The sequence below is a fragment of the Cricetulus griseus genome, chromosome 7, assembly GCF_003668045.3.
Source record: "Cricetulus griseus strain 17A/GY chromosome 7, alternate assembly CriGri-PICRH-1.0, whole genome shotgun sequence".
NCBI lineage: Eukaryota > Metazoa > Chordata > Mammalia > Rodentia > Cricetidae > Cricetulus > Cricetulus griseus.
Window position 1 is genome coordinate 37,892,228 of NC_048600.1, and position 17,748 is coordinate 37,909,975.

General features: G+C 39.7%; 1 protein-coding gene across 1 annotated transcript in view; it reads right to left on the reverse strand.

The window, feature by feature from the left end:
- Positions 1 to 3,240: 3,240 nt before the first annotated feature.
- The window catches only part of C7H16orf72 (chromosome 7 C16orf72 homolog), a 29,607-nt gene continuing 15,099 nt past the window's right edge, over positions 3,241 to 17,748 (reverse strand). Inside the window, exon 4 of the mRNA XM_027423918.2 lies at positions 3,241 to 5,619. Coding sequence (XP_027279719.1) covers positions 5,375 to 5,619 — 245 coding nt within the window. The 3' untranslated portion in view covers positions 3,241 to 5,374. The remainder of the gene's footprint in view (positions 5,620 to 17,748) is intronic.

Here is a 17,748-nt window from a genome sequence, read left to right on the forward strand (position 1 = left end):
ACAGCAATAGACTAGTGAAGAGCAATCCACTTCCTACCTTTGCAATCCAGTACTTTGATAAGGGATCCCCCTCTCCCTGGGATTTCAGCCCTATCCTCTACCCCAAGGACAAAGCAACTGTATTTCCTCAAAGCTCAACCACAGTGACCCATTCCTGGGTTGATTTAGGGATATCTGCATTCTAAGTATACAAGTAAATACTAAGGTCACTGGGTCCCAGGGGCCTAAGTACCTTTAAGACCTTCCAGGGGCAGGGTGCAAAACACCACCCTGGGCCTTCAAAATCTCTTGATGCCTATGCTGGAAGTCTCCAAGGCAGTTCCAGAACTTCCTATGCCCACCAAGCCTGGAGCACAGGACACCAGAACATCAAACAGCTCCATCTCTGGTGCTGTAAATTGCCTGTATGCCCCACAGTTCGAGGCAGACAGCACTCAGCTATTTCTACACCTAGGCCAGAGGCACACTTTTCCACCTGAGATTGAGTCCTAAAGTAAGGTAGCTCATCCTTAACACCTTTCTATAATGGCATCCAGCCCTGAAAAATACTTCACTCAATTTATGGACAAACCCTTGTTCTAAAAACTAACACTCCACAGCACATAGCATCTGTTTGCTGCATACCCCCCCCCCCCACTTTCCAAATGCCCCTGGGACAAGTTAAGTCAACAATCAGTCAGTCAGAATATTTTCTCCATGGCTGCATCCTAGAGTGATTTATAAATAAGCCAGGAGTGATAGTTCAAGCCTGTAATGCCACTCAACAGGCTGAGGCATGAAGATCACCTAGGGTTCAAGGCCAGCCAGCCTACAGTGCAAGACTGTCAAAACTAAGAAGATTTATAAATATATAGAAAATTGTTTGGAAAGCTACTCTTCAAAACTATTCATTTTACCTCTGGAGAGGGTAAGAGAGAGGACAAGTCAAAAGGTCTTTACACTGTCTGGAATTTACATTTTCTTCACACACAAAAAAAACGTGTATGTGTTTATTTTTCAATGACCCACTGCAATCAGTAGCACACTGGAAAAATTTAAAAACTATCTCAGCTACATTCCAGAATTCAATAGCTCACCCAACCAATGAGAAGATAAACATGGCCATAAATGTTCCCAGCATTCAAGGAACTTGAGAAAACCACATTTTTAACCCAGACTTATTTTAGAAATGTTGAAACCGCCAGGAAAGGCAAACAGCTATAGGTAAGCTAGGCGTTGAAATCCACAAATCAGACACTGTGAACTTGTCAACCAGGATTAACCTGCACCTTTGCAGAAGGCACTCTGGCAGAAGTCATCAGTATTTTAAACATGAATTCATATGAGTTGGTAATTTCCTTTTGTGGTTGTTTTTATTTTATTAAGCCATGGACTCACTTTATAAACAGACTAAAACTCACCACCATAAATTAGGCTGGCCTCAAATTCAAGGTGATCCTCTCAGTCTCTCCAATGCTGGGGTTACAGGTCTGAGCCTGTCCCTGGCCTGCATGATTAATTTCATCTGTAAAAAACTCTTATACAACTTCAGCCAAAATAGTCAATACTGTACTATGACTAATTATGAAAAGCTGGGACCTGCATAAAAACATGCAGTCAAAAGATTTCCACCATATTCTGATGGGAAACAAACTGTATAACACAGGACAAGCTACACAGTACATTTCTGTAGCTTCTCATCTTTACTGAGCACTCAAACAACATAAGCAAAGCTACCAGAAAAAGAAACTTGGAAAAGGATCCATGAAACTACAACACCCATGCTGGAACCCACTGAGTACAAGCTGCTGTCTACTGATTTCACAAGAAGCAAGCAGACCTCATCATACAAAGTAAAGCCCCAACCTTGTCACACACGTCAGTCTCAAACCTGCTCCTCTCAAATCATGTTCTCACATAAACTTCACACACTTCAACTACTCTAGATTGCAATCCAGAAGCTCCCTTTTCCAGGTTAGGACAGCTGAACCATCAAAGTTGAACAGCTTTTAGAAAGAAAAGTCACAGGTATTATATGTATGACTTGGATCTCCCTTGTTTCCAGAACCACCTTTAACTAAACAGGTGAACATTTAATTTGAAACAGGACTCCCTGAATTCCAAGCAGCATCAGCTCTGAAGATTCCCAAACTATAAAATTCAAGTAGTGTGTCTCATAGTGGCACAGACCTATCACACTAGATTTCAGGAAGTCAGGAAGATCAGAAGTTCAAGATCAGCATAGGGTACATGAGACCCTGTCTCCAAAAAAAAAAAAAAAAAAAAAGCCACAACTAATCTAATACAAATATATCACTAATAAATATCTCTATGTAGACAGTAATCGTACCCAGAACTTTATAACTCTGTTTATAGTACTTCCCTAAGACTAACCAACCAGGATGCCCACATCTCCAAGTAGAGGGTTTCAAAACCTTGAGATCTTGTACCTCTGGTCACAAGTTAGCATCCCTTCTCATATCTAAACTTTATGTGATTACAAAGATGCTGGAACTTGATGACCAAGACAAAAAGGGCAGACAAGCCCCTGCTATCTTTTTAGTATTTTCAATGATTTATTCATTTTATGATTTAAGGTATATATCACCTCAGTCAAGTAAACTACATTGATGGTCTTTAGATTTAGCCAAATATTGGATTAATTTTACTCTATAAAATACTAACTGCTGTAATAAAAGTTCTTGAACCCCTCATCGATATTTAGAAGCCTGCAGTGGAGGGATGAACCCAGACTATTCAGGTCAGGTTAGTGACAGAACCTCACTGTCTAAGAATCAGACTCTGGCTCATGACAAAGACTGAGCTCCCCTACATTCAAGTGCCTGGCTTCAAGAGCAGCCCATTCTGTTCTTGACCAGCTGAAAAGGCCAGGCAACGACCATGTCAGGAAACCCCAGCAGGAGGATGACGTGCCTGAGATCAGTCTGAACTACACAGAAAGACCTGTCCAAAAGAGTGAAAGCCAAAAAAGTCAGTGTCATTTTTAAAAAGTACCATACACATATGTTCTTTTTTTGATGTTCTGCATCTACACTGGCAAATGGGAACTTCCCAAAGTTTCTGAACTATGTCAGATTAACTTTGCTAAGATTAGAAAATCTTCACTATGTGCTGGTGGGTTTCAGGGTTACTCTATTCTGGTAGAACCTAGACACAAAGGGACAGAGAAGGGAGGGGGACATGCTAATGAGGTGAGGAGGGTACTAGATATTGAATGCAATGGAAAAAAGTAACGAATGCTAAAGTTTTTAAAAAGTTTAATGGAGCCAATAATTCGGCATATAAATTGTGTTCTGGCAGACATTAGACCTGCTTTCTCTTACCAAAGAAAATGGCACGTTTTATCAAAATTTGACAACTGAGAGTAAAGGGCACTGAGATTCAGCTTCAGAGCACCAACTTAAACCAAACAACCAAGAACATCATTATTCAACTTGGACAGAGGAAACAGAACCAAGGCAGGAAGAGAGATGAAATGTGTTCCTCAGTCTCAAGTCCCTTAGGAATAGGAGTTCTGGCTTCTTGTCAACAGCCATCACACCATCAAACCCCAATTCCAGAATCTATATGCACAACCACAGAAAAGCAAAAGTGAACTCCAAGTCTTGGTATATCCCAAGGGAAGCCTGGAAGTACTTGTGATGCACAGGCTTGTCTGTTTAAGGTAAAATGACAGATTGCTGTATTTCTTCCTGCTTTTCAAATAAACAAAAGAAAGCTCCACTTTTGCAAAAATTGAGAAATACCTTACTTTCATTCCTAGTTTGAATATGGATTTCACTGTTTTAAATAAGGGCTATATCTATAATGAATACAGAACTTCAATTCACACAACATTCCTAACATTCCACTCGCATCCCACTCAGTCAGTAATGGTTAACTTAGCAAGGTCTCTTCACAGAAAGGTATTATTAAATGGCTGACAAAATTGCAAACTTTTAACAAAGTGCTGTAATTATCAGAAAAACCCTTACACTGATTTTCAATGGTTATTAAGGATAAAAATAGAAGTAACTGAACTGGACTACAAGTTTGCACAGAAACATTTTCACTGTCCTACTTGATATATAATATAACAGGATAGAATGGATCACAGTGCCTGGCAGGCTGACATCAGTCTTCTAAATAGACTACCATTCAGTTCAGGTAGTAAAAATGCAGATGAAACATGCTCTAAAATGTTGTAGCTACAAGAGGTCTTATATTTACCCAAAGAGGACTCTGAGAGCTTTTATTTGGGTCTATCTAACATCTAGAGAATCTCCATGCGATCTCATCTTTTCCAGAATGAAATTCCAAACTGCACTTCTGAGAGGGATGAAGGGACAGGAAAAGTTGGGGTTTGCTATTTAAGTTACGTTCACATTAGTAGCAGATAAAACGTATTTATCATCTTCCACCCACTATGACAACTACACACAGTTGGGCATCCATAAAAATGCAAAAAAAAAAAAAATACTAAAGAATAAATACCTACTCCCATCATCCATTTCCTCTCACTACTACCAAACCATAAAGGAAGCCCACTCTGAAAGATAATGACCTGTTTTTCAGGTCACTTTAAATGCAGTTTGTGTTTAACTGTAAGTAAAGTACCCGGCATAGGAAGTAGTACTTGTTTTAAAACTGAATATCTGAAGCCTACAGGGTTATTCTGGGGACAGGTTAATAATATTGCTATTTTCAGAGCACTAACACACACAAAGTGAATCCAATAAAGTTCTGTGTATTGATTCAGTATTAAGTATTACTTGCATGACCATCATAGCACCTCTTTACATCTCACAATCACCAGAGTTAGGACTGTTTTGAAAACTGAAAACTGGGCATAATCTGATAATCAGAAATTGCACACTATCACTAAGGAAACCAGGTGTGTGTTTCAGTGTGGCTGCAAAATTGGAAGCCTGCAGATCTGGTTTATAAGCCAGATCAAGGTTTTAGACAATTGTAAGAACCTGGCAATACTGTTTAAGCAAAAATACTCAACACAGCAGGAAATGGACCAAAAAATAAAAATAAGAAAGCATTCTATAACCAAATAAACATCTGTTATTTCCTTTCCCTTTGAGAATAAATACAGTTAAGGTCACTTTTAGCCTTGGAACGGATATATGTTTGCCTATGATGATCTTGCTAATGACTACACAATTATCTCATGTCCTCTGCTAGGATTATAGTTTGAGAAAGCCATAGTTACAGGAGGCATCTACTATAAATACCTAGAACTTCCTTTTATGGCAACCAATAGAGAATTCACTTGTCTTAAACAGTGAACCAGGGAAGATGGCCTCATGTTTCCTTTGCAATAATAGTATATGTTGAGGATCGAGTGGCTTTCAAGCAGCATGGTGGGTGTGAAAATGTCTGCAGTTTAGAGCATTCTGTTGCGTTTATGGGTTGGTGAGTCTGTAATGACATCGCCACACTGGGCTGAGGTACGCTTTCTAGTTCCACCATTGTCCAAGTGGAGTGCCATTTCTTCTGTTATGAAAGTGTTCAAATCGACATCATGGAGTCCATTTCTCCTTCGACTAGCATTCGGTCCACTGCTTACATGTGTAGGAGAGCCTGGGGTACTCGAACGCACGCTTATACTAGCCATTGCACCACTAAGACCTAGGAAGAAGAAAAGAGGTTTTAGAGTTGCTCAATTAGTTGACCCTTTTGAAAGCAACCCACTATACTTTCCATGTTGTCACAGTGTCAAAGGGTGCCTGCTGGTTTTCTTTGTATGGGGTCAGCAGTGAATAGTTAAATTTATTCTGCAAGAACCAACCATCTGGCTTTGACCTACATTTTTTGGCACTACAACCATTATTCATAGCAATGATGGAAGGCTAAATATATCAAGCACTGTGCTAGTAATGCAAAGATATGAGAGTCTCCCATCTATTCTATTAGGCAAGTGCTATATACAATTTACAGACCAGGACAGAAGGTGCTTGCTTAAAGCAGGACATTTTGTTTGGCCCAATGTCAGCATTCTTAACAATCTCTCTGATGTGTATCTGTGTCCGATGTATGCAGAGAAATCAAGGAAACATTTCTAGGTCTAAGTAGACTTCTTAGTCCAACAATCCTTTTAGATGAGGTGACTGTATCATCCCAAACCCCATTATTAAGCCTAAGAAAACCACTGTTAAAAATGATACTGAGCTACTGATAGGTATGCCCCACAACAGGGCTCTATCATCATCCAAAAGTCTGGTATGTATCTGGCAGACACCATAAGAGCCCAAGTCAATACAACATTAAAGGTTTTTTGGTTTTTTTTAAAGATTTTATTTATTATGTATACAACATTCTGCTTCCATGTATATCTGCAAACCAGAAGAGGGCACCATATCTCATAACAGATGGTTGTGAGCCACCATGTGGTTGCTGGGATCTGAACTCAGGACCTCTGGAAGAGGAGTCAGTGCTCTTAACCTCTGAGCCATCTCTCCAGCCCCACAACATTAAAGTTTAAATCCTAGCATGGGCAGTCCATTTCCCAACTCATCAATTTCTCCCTCACTTAAATTTTGCCACTGCCTGAATAAAGAGAATGATCTAATATCACTGATGTTTCCAAGAGTAAGAATTCCACCTGATCCTTTACAACAAACTTTGAGGTTTGATCTAGTTAAGGTCATACCCCTTATTTTGAATTCTGTAAAGAAAAATGAAGATTAAATAGAAAAGGAAAAACTATTCACCTACCAAATCAAATCTACCAAATCCTGAAGTTGTTCTTAGTGTACAAAGACTTCTTGTAGACAATGTTCTCCGTCCACAAACACTTCTCAGACTTTCAGCAGTCACCCAAACAGGCCCTCACTGTTCTAACCCCATCAGGATGCACCCTTTTTTACAATGGTGATCTAGGGAAAATCGAAAATCATCCCTCTTTACCTCTCTACCTTTCAAAGGCCAGCATTTGTTTGGTTTAGTTTTTTTGTTGTTGTTGTTGGGGGGGGGGGATGGGAGGACAATGATCCTGGCATGCTTCCCAGAACAGGCGTGTTAGTCCCCAAAGTAACCCGAGGATATACAGCTCTGTAACTCCATTCTGCAAGCCAAGACTACAATACAAAAGTATTCCCCACCCCACCCAAGGTTATCAGGTAGTAAGCAACAGCTGAGTATCAATCAGAAGAAGACAAGGGGAATTTTACACACTAATGAACTGTTACACTGCCTCCTCTTATATAAAAATCGATAGGAGGCTCAAAGAGAAGAATTGACATTTAAGTTTCAGGTCAAATCCGGGACAGTGGTAGCACACACGGGAGGCAGAGGCAGGTGGATCTCCGTGAGTTCGAGGCCACCTTGTCCTACAGAGTGAGTACAAGGAGTGGGTTCAAAGCTATACAGAGAAACTCTGTCTTGAAAACCCAAAAGTTCCAGTTCAAGACCCTATTCTCAAAAATCTGTTTCTCTCCCCCACCTCCCCTCTCTCTCTCCTCTCTCTCTCTCTCACACACACACACACACACCCTTAATTAATTTTTTAAGTAGTTTCAAGATTCAGGACTAGCCTGCCTCTTAGGCTAATCTTGGCAGCTGCTCACTCTGCCCTTTTTATCCTACCCTATATAACTTATTGTATTACCAATATCAATGATCAATGATTAGTGGTTCTTTTTGAAGTCAGGGCTGTTAAGTTTTTTTGGACTTTGCTCAGCCAGAGTCCATAAGGCTCACCAGTCTCCTGAGGTTACTAACTTTACTTCTCCCTTTTGGCCTCATGATGGTGCTTCCCTCCCACTTGAAACTTTCCACTCCTTCCTGTCCTCCAGCCTACCAGCTGCTTCCTTAGAAGCCTGTGTAGGCTTTCCTTCTGCCCCTTTCACCCCTTAGCTTGCAATCACTACTTTGCCCTCAAAGACCTACTCTTATTTCTAACTGCTTCCTGAATAGCTCACACTTAATAGCTCCAATGAAGAACAACACTTCTTTGTTAACACATAGGCCTAAAGAAACAAATGCAAGGAAACCAAAATCTGGGGTGTATACAGCACAATCAATCATCTCTTCCTATGGGCAGGCTTTCCATATCTACCTGCAGGACTTAACACACTGCCTGCTATGTAACACTCACAGAATTCTGATAAACAACAATGCTTCAGAGTCCTGCCCCACATTTCAAAACTCACCAAAATCCAGGGCTTTATTTCAGGAAATACATCCAGGTTGCTGCTGGCTGATCACTTAAATCAATGCCATCACTCAAGTTGCTGAGGTTTTTATTACCCAGACCATTAACAACTTACTGAGAAAGCTGTGTTTTTCTTTCTAACCTTACAGCCCGTAACATCCTAGTAACATCTTACTAGACAGTATCCGATAGTTCAACAATAGCTGTCTGTCCCTGCCCTTTTTGTAAGTAGATCAGGTTGGCCTCACTCTACCGGCATCTTCCTCCTGTAAACTGGAACTGAAGACATGCAAGGATCACTACTACACCCAGCTTTTCTCCAGTGTGTGTATTTGTTTTTTTAAAACAAGGTCCTACTGTCTGTAGCTCAGGCTAACCTAAACCTCACAACAATTCTGCCTCAGCCTCCCAAATGTTGAATTACTGTCAAGAACCACAACAACAATTAACATCAATAATACTTGCTCTAGGATACAGAGGTTCTAAAGAAATTATACTGTAAAATCTGAGAGCTAGGCAATAAACTGGGCTACTTTAGTAATTCAAGATCCCTTTTGGAAATGAAACTACAAGGGGATTTCAGTAAAGGAAACCCATGTCCTTCATGAATGTTCATGGTGGAATGACAACTACCAAAGACTCAAAGCACTCCATCAAGGAGTGGACTAGTCACTTCCAGCAAATGTTTATTGATTCAACTTCTTCATGAAAAAGAAAATACATGATGCAGCAATTTGGCCAATCTCAAAGTTCCCATAACACCCAGAAAATCATCATTTCTCTATAGAGTACTAGTATTTAACTTTGTGGTGCAGGTCACCTATCCTCAGCTATGACAATCTTTTATAAGTTTGAGTCACTACTCTTCCCCAAAGAAGACTTTTCACAAGTGTCAAAAACAAAAATTAACATTACAACCACAGGGGGGGAAAGCACTTTAAACAGCCGAAACTTTTATTTTAAAACCAGTGACAGCTACTCAAGCTGCTTTAGAAAACCTTGCTAAACCACATGAACACAATCAGCCCATACAAATACAGAAAATCTAAACATGCTTCAGAACTAAAAAACTAAGTTGTTCGTCCTTAGGACATACAACTTAATTTCCACCAAAAGGACTATGGAAATATCATTTGACAAAAGTAGAATAGGTAGCATTAGACAGAGAAGTCTCAATTGCTTAACATAAACAAATTCATGTTTTAATGTTTCTGCATCCATTTGAAATGATTAGTGTAGTAAATTTTTTTTTTACGCTCAGGATGATTTAATCATTCATTGAAAACTCCCAGTGGAGTGAAACAAGTTTACAGTCCAGGTTATAGGAATCCAAGTTACATGGAAATCATTAAAAATAGCACATCACTATTATTTTCAAACCATGTTCATCATTTCATGCTTACTGTAATATGGAAATGCTGTTTGCATAATCGATTACATAAAACTCCAGTTTCCCAGTATTAAGTCACACAGAGAGAAAGAGCAAATCCCCACCCAAGAACTCACAGCATGACTAGGGCTGGCATCTATGCTTTCCTGGCTTTCAGCACCTCAGTCCCTTTGAAGAAAGCCAGCTCTAGGAGTGCACAAGGTGATGGTGAATCACAGGTTCAGGTCCCTCTGCAGACTGCTCAGCCGGCATTATGGGGGGCGGGGGCGGGGCGGGGGGTGGGGGGAGTCTGAAATCCCTCAGACTTGGAAGTGGTATCAACCTGCCTGGGAGCCCTAAAAAGTTGGCATTCTTCTTCCTTGGAAATAAATTGTACACTGAAGTGTGAGTTCTCCCTGTGCAGTGTGCTGAGTGAGGGTGCAAGCACTTGCAGTTGTCAATGTCATGTAGCATTTTAGAGTTCAATCATTAAAACTTAAAAAAAAAAAAAAAATCTACCGGGAAGGTTCTGATCATTTAAAGTAGATACCACTCCCCCAACCTGTAAATTATAATACTGAATTTTTATTGAAGTAAAGCACACTAAATCAAGCCAATTACAAAAGTACATGTGTCACACCAAGGAAACATTTTCAGTTATACTGACACCCCAAAAGGCTTTCCATTTATCAGACATCCATTTTTCAAAGACAGTTTTTAATGCCACAGGAAAAAAGGTTCACGACATTAAGTGAGAAAAGCAAGATACAGTACCATATATGCAGTATGATCTCAACTGTGAAATAATATTTATACATTGAAAAAAAAAGACTAGGAGAAAAAATGCATCATTTGGCTGTATTTGTTTCTACAGAGTGGAATCATAAGATATTGAACCTCTTTGCTTTTGGGAAATTTGGGAAATTTGCTTTTCATTTTGGGAAATTTTCCAAAATGAAACTCGGGTAATTCAACTATTTAATAGCTAGCAACAGATTACTGAATAAGTACTAAGGTAAATAAACTGGCTTAGAGACCTACAGAGCCTTATAACATTTCTACTACAATATCCATCCAACAAAATGTTAATATAAGTCCAAGAAAATTCTAATATTGGAAGTTTAATCTATCTCCAATACCTTTGGTTTTTTAATTAATATCTATCCTTAATGTACAACTTAATGTATCAACTTTTCATCTGAAATAAATGTGATTATAAGCGCCCTGGTGATTTTCTTGGGGACTGGTTTGAAGGAAAGACAATGATGTAAAATTTCCTTCAGTCAGCTGGGCAGTTATAGCCCATGCCTTTAGTCCCAGCACTCAGGAGGCAGAGGCAAGAGGATCTCTGTTAGTTGTGAGTTCAAGACCAGCCTGGTCTACAGAGCGAGTTCCAGGACAGCCACAGCCAGGATCATTACAGAAACCCAGAAAGAAAGAAAGAAAGAAAGAAAGAAAGAAAGAAGGAAGGAAGGAAGGAAGGAAGGAAGGAAGGAAGGAAGGAAGGAAGGAAGGAAGGAAGGAAGGAAGGAAGGAAGGAAGGAAGGAAGGAAGGAAGGAAAGGAAAGGAAGGAAGGAAGGAAGGAAGGAAGGAAGGAAGGAAGGAAGGAAGGAAGAAAGAAAAGAAAGAAAGAAAAAGAAAGAAAGAAAGAAAGAAAGAAAGAAAGAAAGAAAGAAAGAAAGAAAGAAAGAAAGAAAGAAAAGAAGAGGGGGGAGGGGAGGGGAGGCGGAAGGGAGAGGAGAAGAAAGGACAGGGGAGGGGAGAAGAGAGGAGGAAAAAAGAAAGAAAAAGAAAATCAAATGTAAGTGATTAAGAGATTGTTTTGGTTGTGAAATCTCCTACACCAAGTTCCAAGTATGTTTTTTAGACTGTTGAAAAGCTATCAACAGTTTTCCAAGTACTTCAACAAGATGCACCTGGCTACAATATTTAACAAGCACTACAATATTCTACCAGGAGTGTTTGTTTCCTCATGAGAAAAAAAAGGAGGGGGGGTGCTGTGAAAGATGAACAGACATTAACAAACCCTCAAAGGTTGGTTCTAGCCAGTCCTCTGACATAAAAAATGAAATAAAATTGTAGTTTCTTCTATACTATCTCATCGTTTTAAGAACTTTAAAGTATCTGTCTTAGCTCTCAAGAAATAGTTTTCATGTTTTTGCTAAAGCATCAGAAGGGATATAGAATGAAAGCAAGGAAGGAAGTGAACCAAACAAAATATCAAAGTTCTCCTAAATGTAGTTATTTGTCTCTTTAATAATCACTTTACCACAAATAAGCCAAAGAATGTTTCAAAAGGATCACTGTAGAATCAGTGCTGAGAAAATCTGATTGGTTCACGATGCCTAAAGTCATCATGCTTTTCCTTCTGGGGTAAAGAATGTAGCTGTTTAATGTTTTGTGATGAATTAGGAGTTCTAGGTAAGAATTCTTGTCAGACCTTATACCACTAAATCCAAATTCCAATGACTGCTTTTTCCTTCATGCCCCACCCAGATTCTCTAGACCCAAGGAGCTGCCAGGGAACTTAAAACTGACTTAGACTAAGGATGTAGCTAAGAATGGAACTCTGTGCTACAGTGCTTGCCTAGCACAAACATGAAAGCCCAAAGTTCATTCAGAAAGAGCAAGGAAAAAAGAGTAAATAAGTATCACAAGGCTCAGACTTTTACCATCCTCCCATCCCAACCCGACCCCAGGGCCCAAGCAAATGAACAAACACATGACAGTGTACCTCAGACTAATTCCTTAGGCTTACATGCATCAGGATGATGTTAATTTTACCAGACCAAACATTCCTTGGGATTAATCATTTTAGGCACCTGTTCCTACAACTGCAAAATAGCACCTGGTATTCACTCTAAGTCAATGTTATCTATTGAAAGTGCTAAACTAAAGGCAATATACACATTTGTATGTCTTTATGTAGTTATGCATTTTAAACTGCAGAAACCAAAACCCATAACAAATCCACAAACCAAGGGTTTTCAAACTAAAAGGGCTTCAACTTTCAACACTAAGGAGACTTGTCCTAACTTACCATGTAATCTTTTTTAAAGGTAGCTTTCCAAATACTGGGATATCACTCAAGGGTAGAGCTCAAAGCCCCTGAGTTTGATCATCAGCATGCATATGCACACACACACAAAAAAAAATACTAATATGTGTCTGTAGTCTCAGCAATTGGGAAGGCTAAGTAAGGGAGGAGACTCCCTGAAGTTCAAACTTCAAGACCATCCTGATCTACACAACAAATTCCAGGCCAGCCAAGTATGTACAGTGAGACCCTGTCTTCCAGAAAAGGAAACAAAGAAGGAAGACAGTAATGATTACAACAAAAAGATTATTCTCTGTCTCTCCCTTTTAACTTTACAATGAATCATAAAGGCTCCACTGTCTGAGTTTGCCCAGGACCTTCCTTCTCTCAAAGCTCACTGCCTTTTTCAACACAAAAATAAGGTTGCATCTTAAACCTAACTAATTTCCACCAGTGTCAAAAAAAAAAAAAAAAAAAAAAAAAAAATAACCAAACCACCAGACTCCCAGACTCTTCCTGTATAGGCCTGGATCTGAAATAGTGTATATATATATATATATATATATATATATTTTAGAAGAACAACCTACAACCTAAGCCCAATGGGTTTAAGTGTATTTCAAAGGTCAAGAATGTCATCAAAATTATTTTTGGAATAAAGATTAGGTATCTTTGGTTTTAAGACTCAGTGTGGACCAGAGTTAGCAACTACAAAGATCGTCTATATTATGAGATGACGGAAAATGATAACAAAGTTTGCCCTCTGAAATGTATGTGCCTTCCTACTCTGCACCCTTGCACCTATCTCCATGGTAACAACTCTAAAGTATCTAAATAAACTTAGATTTCAGCTTAAGGCTCCCCAAACAGCACTAACTTCAACAGGGCAAGTCAAAGCCACCTTCTCTAGCTTGTCCACAGGAACCAAGCTCAAGAATTTAGCAAGCAATCAACAGGCAAAAAAACAAAAGTAATAGAACGGGCTGGAGAGATAGCTCAGAGGTTAAGAGCACTGGCTGCTCTTCCAAAGGACCCATGTTTGACTCTCAGCACTCAAATAGTAGCTAACAATCATCTGTAAATCCAGTTCCATGGGATCCAGATGCCTTCTTCTGGCTTCTGAAGGCAATGCATACAAATGGTAGATAGATGAACATGCAGGCAGAGCGTGTGTGCACCAGAGCCCACCAGAACACAAGCACATGCAATATTTACAAAAAAAATTAAAAATGAAGCTTCCAACTAACTCTGTGGAGTGACACCTGTAATTTACTACAGGTAAAGAAAAAAGTGCTGTCAGAGACAAAAATGTTTACACAGGATCATGTAAGCAATGTAGCTGATTCTCATACACAACCATCTAACAGAGATCACTTTACAAAGATGGGATTAGAGACATTTTTACAAGACAGGGTTTCTCTGTTTAACAACTCTGGCTGTCCTGGAACTAGCTCTGTAGACCAGGCTGGCCTTGATCTGCCTGCCTCTGCCTTCCGAGTGCTGGGATCAAAGGTGTGCACCACCACCACACAACTGGGATTAGAGCTCTTAAGCACATTGCCCAAGGTTGCACAGGACATGAAGCCTACACATAAAAACTATATACTCTTCCTACCACAGTAAGTCAAGGATTCCTAAAGCTGGCCACCAAGCACCCATCTTCAAAACACGTATCCCAGATTCACTGATAGGAGAAACTCTGACACACAAAATCTTGAATTTTTTTTTTCTAAAATTACCTCAAGATCTTTCCCACCCACCAAAGTAAGCCCAGGGGAGAAGGGAAGAGATGTGTGATAGGAAGAGACCCTAAAACTAGAGTGGCAAGTGAGCAGAACAAATTTTAGTGACAGATGGATCTCAAATATCCTATCACTTACTAATCTACTCTACCATAACAAAATTAACTTTTCTCCACCAATGAACACAGAGTAGGTGAATATTAAATGAGGAATCTTTGGGCTTGGTGATGATACACAGTATACTAAAAAGCCCCAGGTCTGCAATCCCAGCACTTGGGAGGCAGAGGAAAGACGATCACTAGCTAAAAATTCAAAGCTAGCCTAGTCTACACAGCAAGCTCCAGACCAACCCAGGCTCCACCGTCAGACCAAGACTCAAATGACAGACATCTTTTTTTAAGTATAAACCAAAAACTAGCTCTCAACAGGACCTGCACAATACCACCACCAGTTGACATTCCGAGTTCCATCAGGGAAATCTCTTAAGAACAAAACCCTGAATGAAGAGCTACAGGTAGTCGATTGCTGTTGAAAGAGAATCAAGTCTTTAATCCCAATAAGTGGTCAGCCTTAAACACATGTAATGTACATTTAGCAACACTAAATGAACTGAATAGGTTATAGTTATTTATACATGTATATAAAACAGTAACTAAAGAAGTCAAATTTGAGAGAGGGAACATGGGAAGACTTGGTGGGAGGAAATGGAGTGGAAATGATGCAAAAACACTAATGTATGAAATTGTCAAAAAGGTTTATGTAAAAAAAAAAAAAAAAAGTCTACCTCTTCATGGTTTCATTCTCAGGCCCAGCAAATTCCCAGTTGTTATAATGTGAGATTCCTTCCCAGGAATTAAGCAGGTACACTCTTTGCAAAGGTTCTCAGTCCCCAAGTGCTGTTTACAGTCACTTCTCAGACCTCTGTATTTTTTCCTATGGTAAATTCAGAAGCACAATTACACCATATTCTTTGCTAGGTTCTATGAAAGCCAAAAGAAATGGCACAATAGGACCTCAATTATCAGAAAAGCACAGCATCCTAACACAGTGAGACTCTGGTTCAAGAAAAGCTTTAAGAATGGAAAGCCAAGTGCAATGACACACAGTTAACAATCCCAGTACTACAGAGGCAGGAAGACCATCCAGGAGCTCAAGGCCGTCTTACTGCATATCTACATATTGAGTTGCAGGCCAACCAATGTATTATAGTATAATACTACAATAACTACATTTAAAAACAAAAAATCCCAAAATGGCACATGCCTGTAATCCTAGAACTTGAGAGGTGGAGGCTAGGATCAGGAGTTGAAAGTTATCAGAATTCTAAGTCAGTCCAGACAGCAGGAGACCTTTTCCTACAATTTAAAAGAAATGAGGACAGCAGGCTAGATGTGGTAGTGTACATCTGTAATCCCAGCACTCAAGAGAATGAGTCAGCAAGGTCATAAATTCAAATCCAGCCTGTGTTAAAAATGATGATGAAAATGCAGAGAGCCAGGCATTGGTGGCACACACCTTTAATCCCAGTACTCAGGAGGCAGAGAAATGCAGAAAAGCTGTGTCACAAGTCACATGACCAGCCTTACAGTATAAACAGATGGATAAGGAGTTTTGTGAAAAGAATGAGAGATTCAAGACATTAACACTAGGGCTGGAATACTGATGGAAAAATCAAAACCAGACTACAATGGGTTTCTACTTGCCCTTGCAAGATCACAGGGAAATCTTAGGCAGGGCAATGACAAGGTTGGGAGGATGGGGAGAAAAAAGATTATTCCGATGGTTTTATAAAACACAGCCTGACACCTAAATGTCAGAAATAACAGCAACAGCAGATCATCCCAAACCCAAACATACCTCCTCCAGAAACCCTTCCACAAGCATGCCCATAGCCAAGCTAAACTATGAGATAGCCCTTTCTTGTCCACCCCCACCGCCCGCCAAATTTTACACCACATTCAAGACCTTAATATAATCTTCTAATTGTTTGTCAACAGAAAATGGAAGCACTCATCACGTATCAATTTCTAGAGACTACACAAACTGGTGAATAGCTATATGGAGATGGTATATATTTGCTGAGGTTAGTGTGAAATGTCATCTGATGTACAGCACTTGCCTAGCATGCACAAGGCCCTAGGTTCAAGCTCTAATACTTCGGAAGGAAAAAAAAGGAAATGTCATCTGTAACAAATGCTCACTGGACACCCTGAGGAATGTGCACCAGAAGACAAAAACATATAGATGATGGGTAGCCTAGAGAGTTCTAAATGAAAAGTGGAGATCTGGAAGCTAAAAGCAGCAGACCCCCTAAAGAGACTGAAGAAAGTAGCAGCCAGGCTAAGTCAGTCATGGAACCCAAGAAAAGGGTCAGTGATCCAAGTAGCAAAAGAGAATGAAACACCCTAGAAGAGAAAGATAAGCAGAAATAAAGTACTCTGGGCATTTTTGGTCTACATGAATTATTATTTACATAAAAAGGAGAATGTGGGAGACTGAAGAGATGGCTCAGCAGTTAAGAATACTGGCTGGGAGCCAGGCGTTGGTGGCGCCCGCCTTTAATCCCAGCACTTGGGAGGCAGAGGCAGGCAGATCTCTGTGAGTTCGAGGCCAGCCTGGTCTCCAGAGCGAGTGCCAGGATAGGCTCCAAAGCTACACAGAGAAACCCTGTCTCAAAAAACAAAAAACAAACAAACAAAAAATACTGGCTGGGGAAACAGGTTGGTATATAAAATAAATTTTTAAAAAAATTAAAGAAAAAAAAATATTGGCTATTCTTCCAGTGGTCCTGAGTTCAACTCCCAGCAACCACATGGTGGCTCACAAACCATGTGATCTGATGCCCTCTTCTGGCACAAAGATATACATGCAGAGCACTCATACATAAAATATAAATAACATTTTTAAAAAAGGAGAATGTGGGAGAATCAGTAGATTTTCAATGTTATTTTAAGATGAGAATTAACCAAGACAAAAAAAAAATCAATTAGCAGGAGCCTATATATTTTATTTTCTGTGAATGTAACATCTAATAACTGAGTCCTACAATACACAGAAAATAAAATACAAGCTACAGAAAAGTGATCAAATAAAGCACAGGTTAGTCTTACAAGTCTTACACATTGCTAAACACCATCACTTAGTTTTGACTGAAGCTGTTTGATGAGCGTTAATGGGAGTATTTTGGGGGACTACGGAATGAGACCTTCCCTTTAAAAAAAGCCTAAGTGGTGGCATACTCCTTTAATCCCAGCACTCTGGAGGCAGAGAAAAAAGGATCTCTATGAATTTGAGGCCAGCCTGGTCTACATAGTGAGTTTCTGGCCAGCAGGATTGTGTAGGGATCTGCCCCAAAACAAAACAAAGAATACTTTCCCAAACACTTCAACCGTTTAATACAATTCCTCATGCTGTGGTGAAACCCAACCATAAGATTATTTTGTTGCTACTTCATAA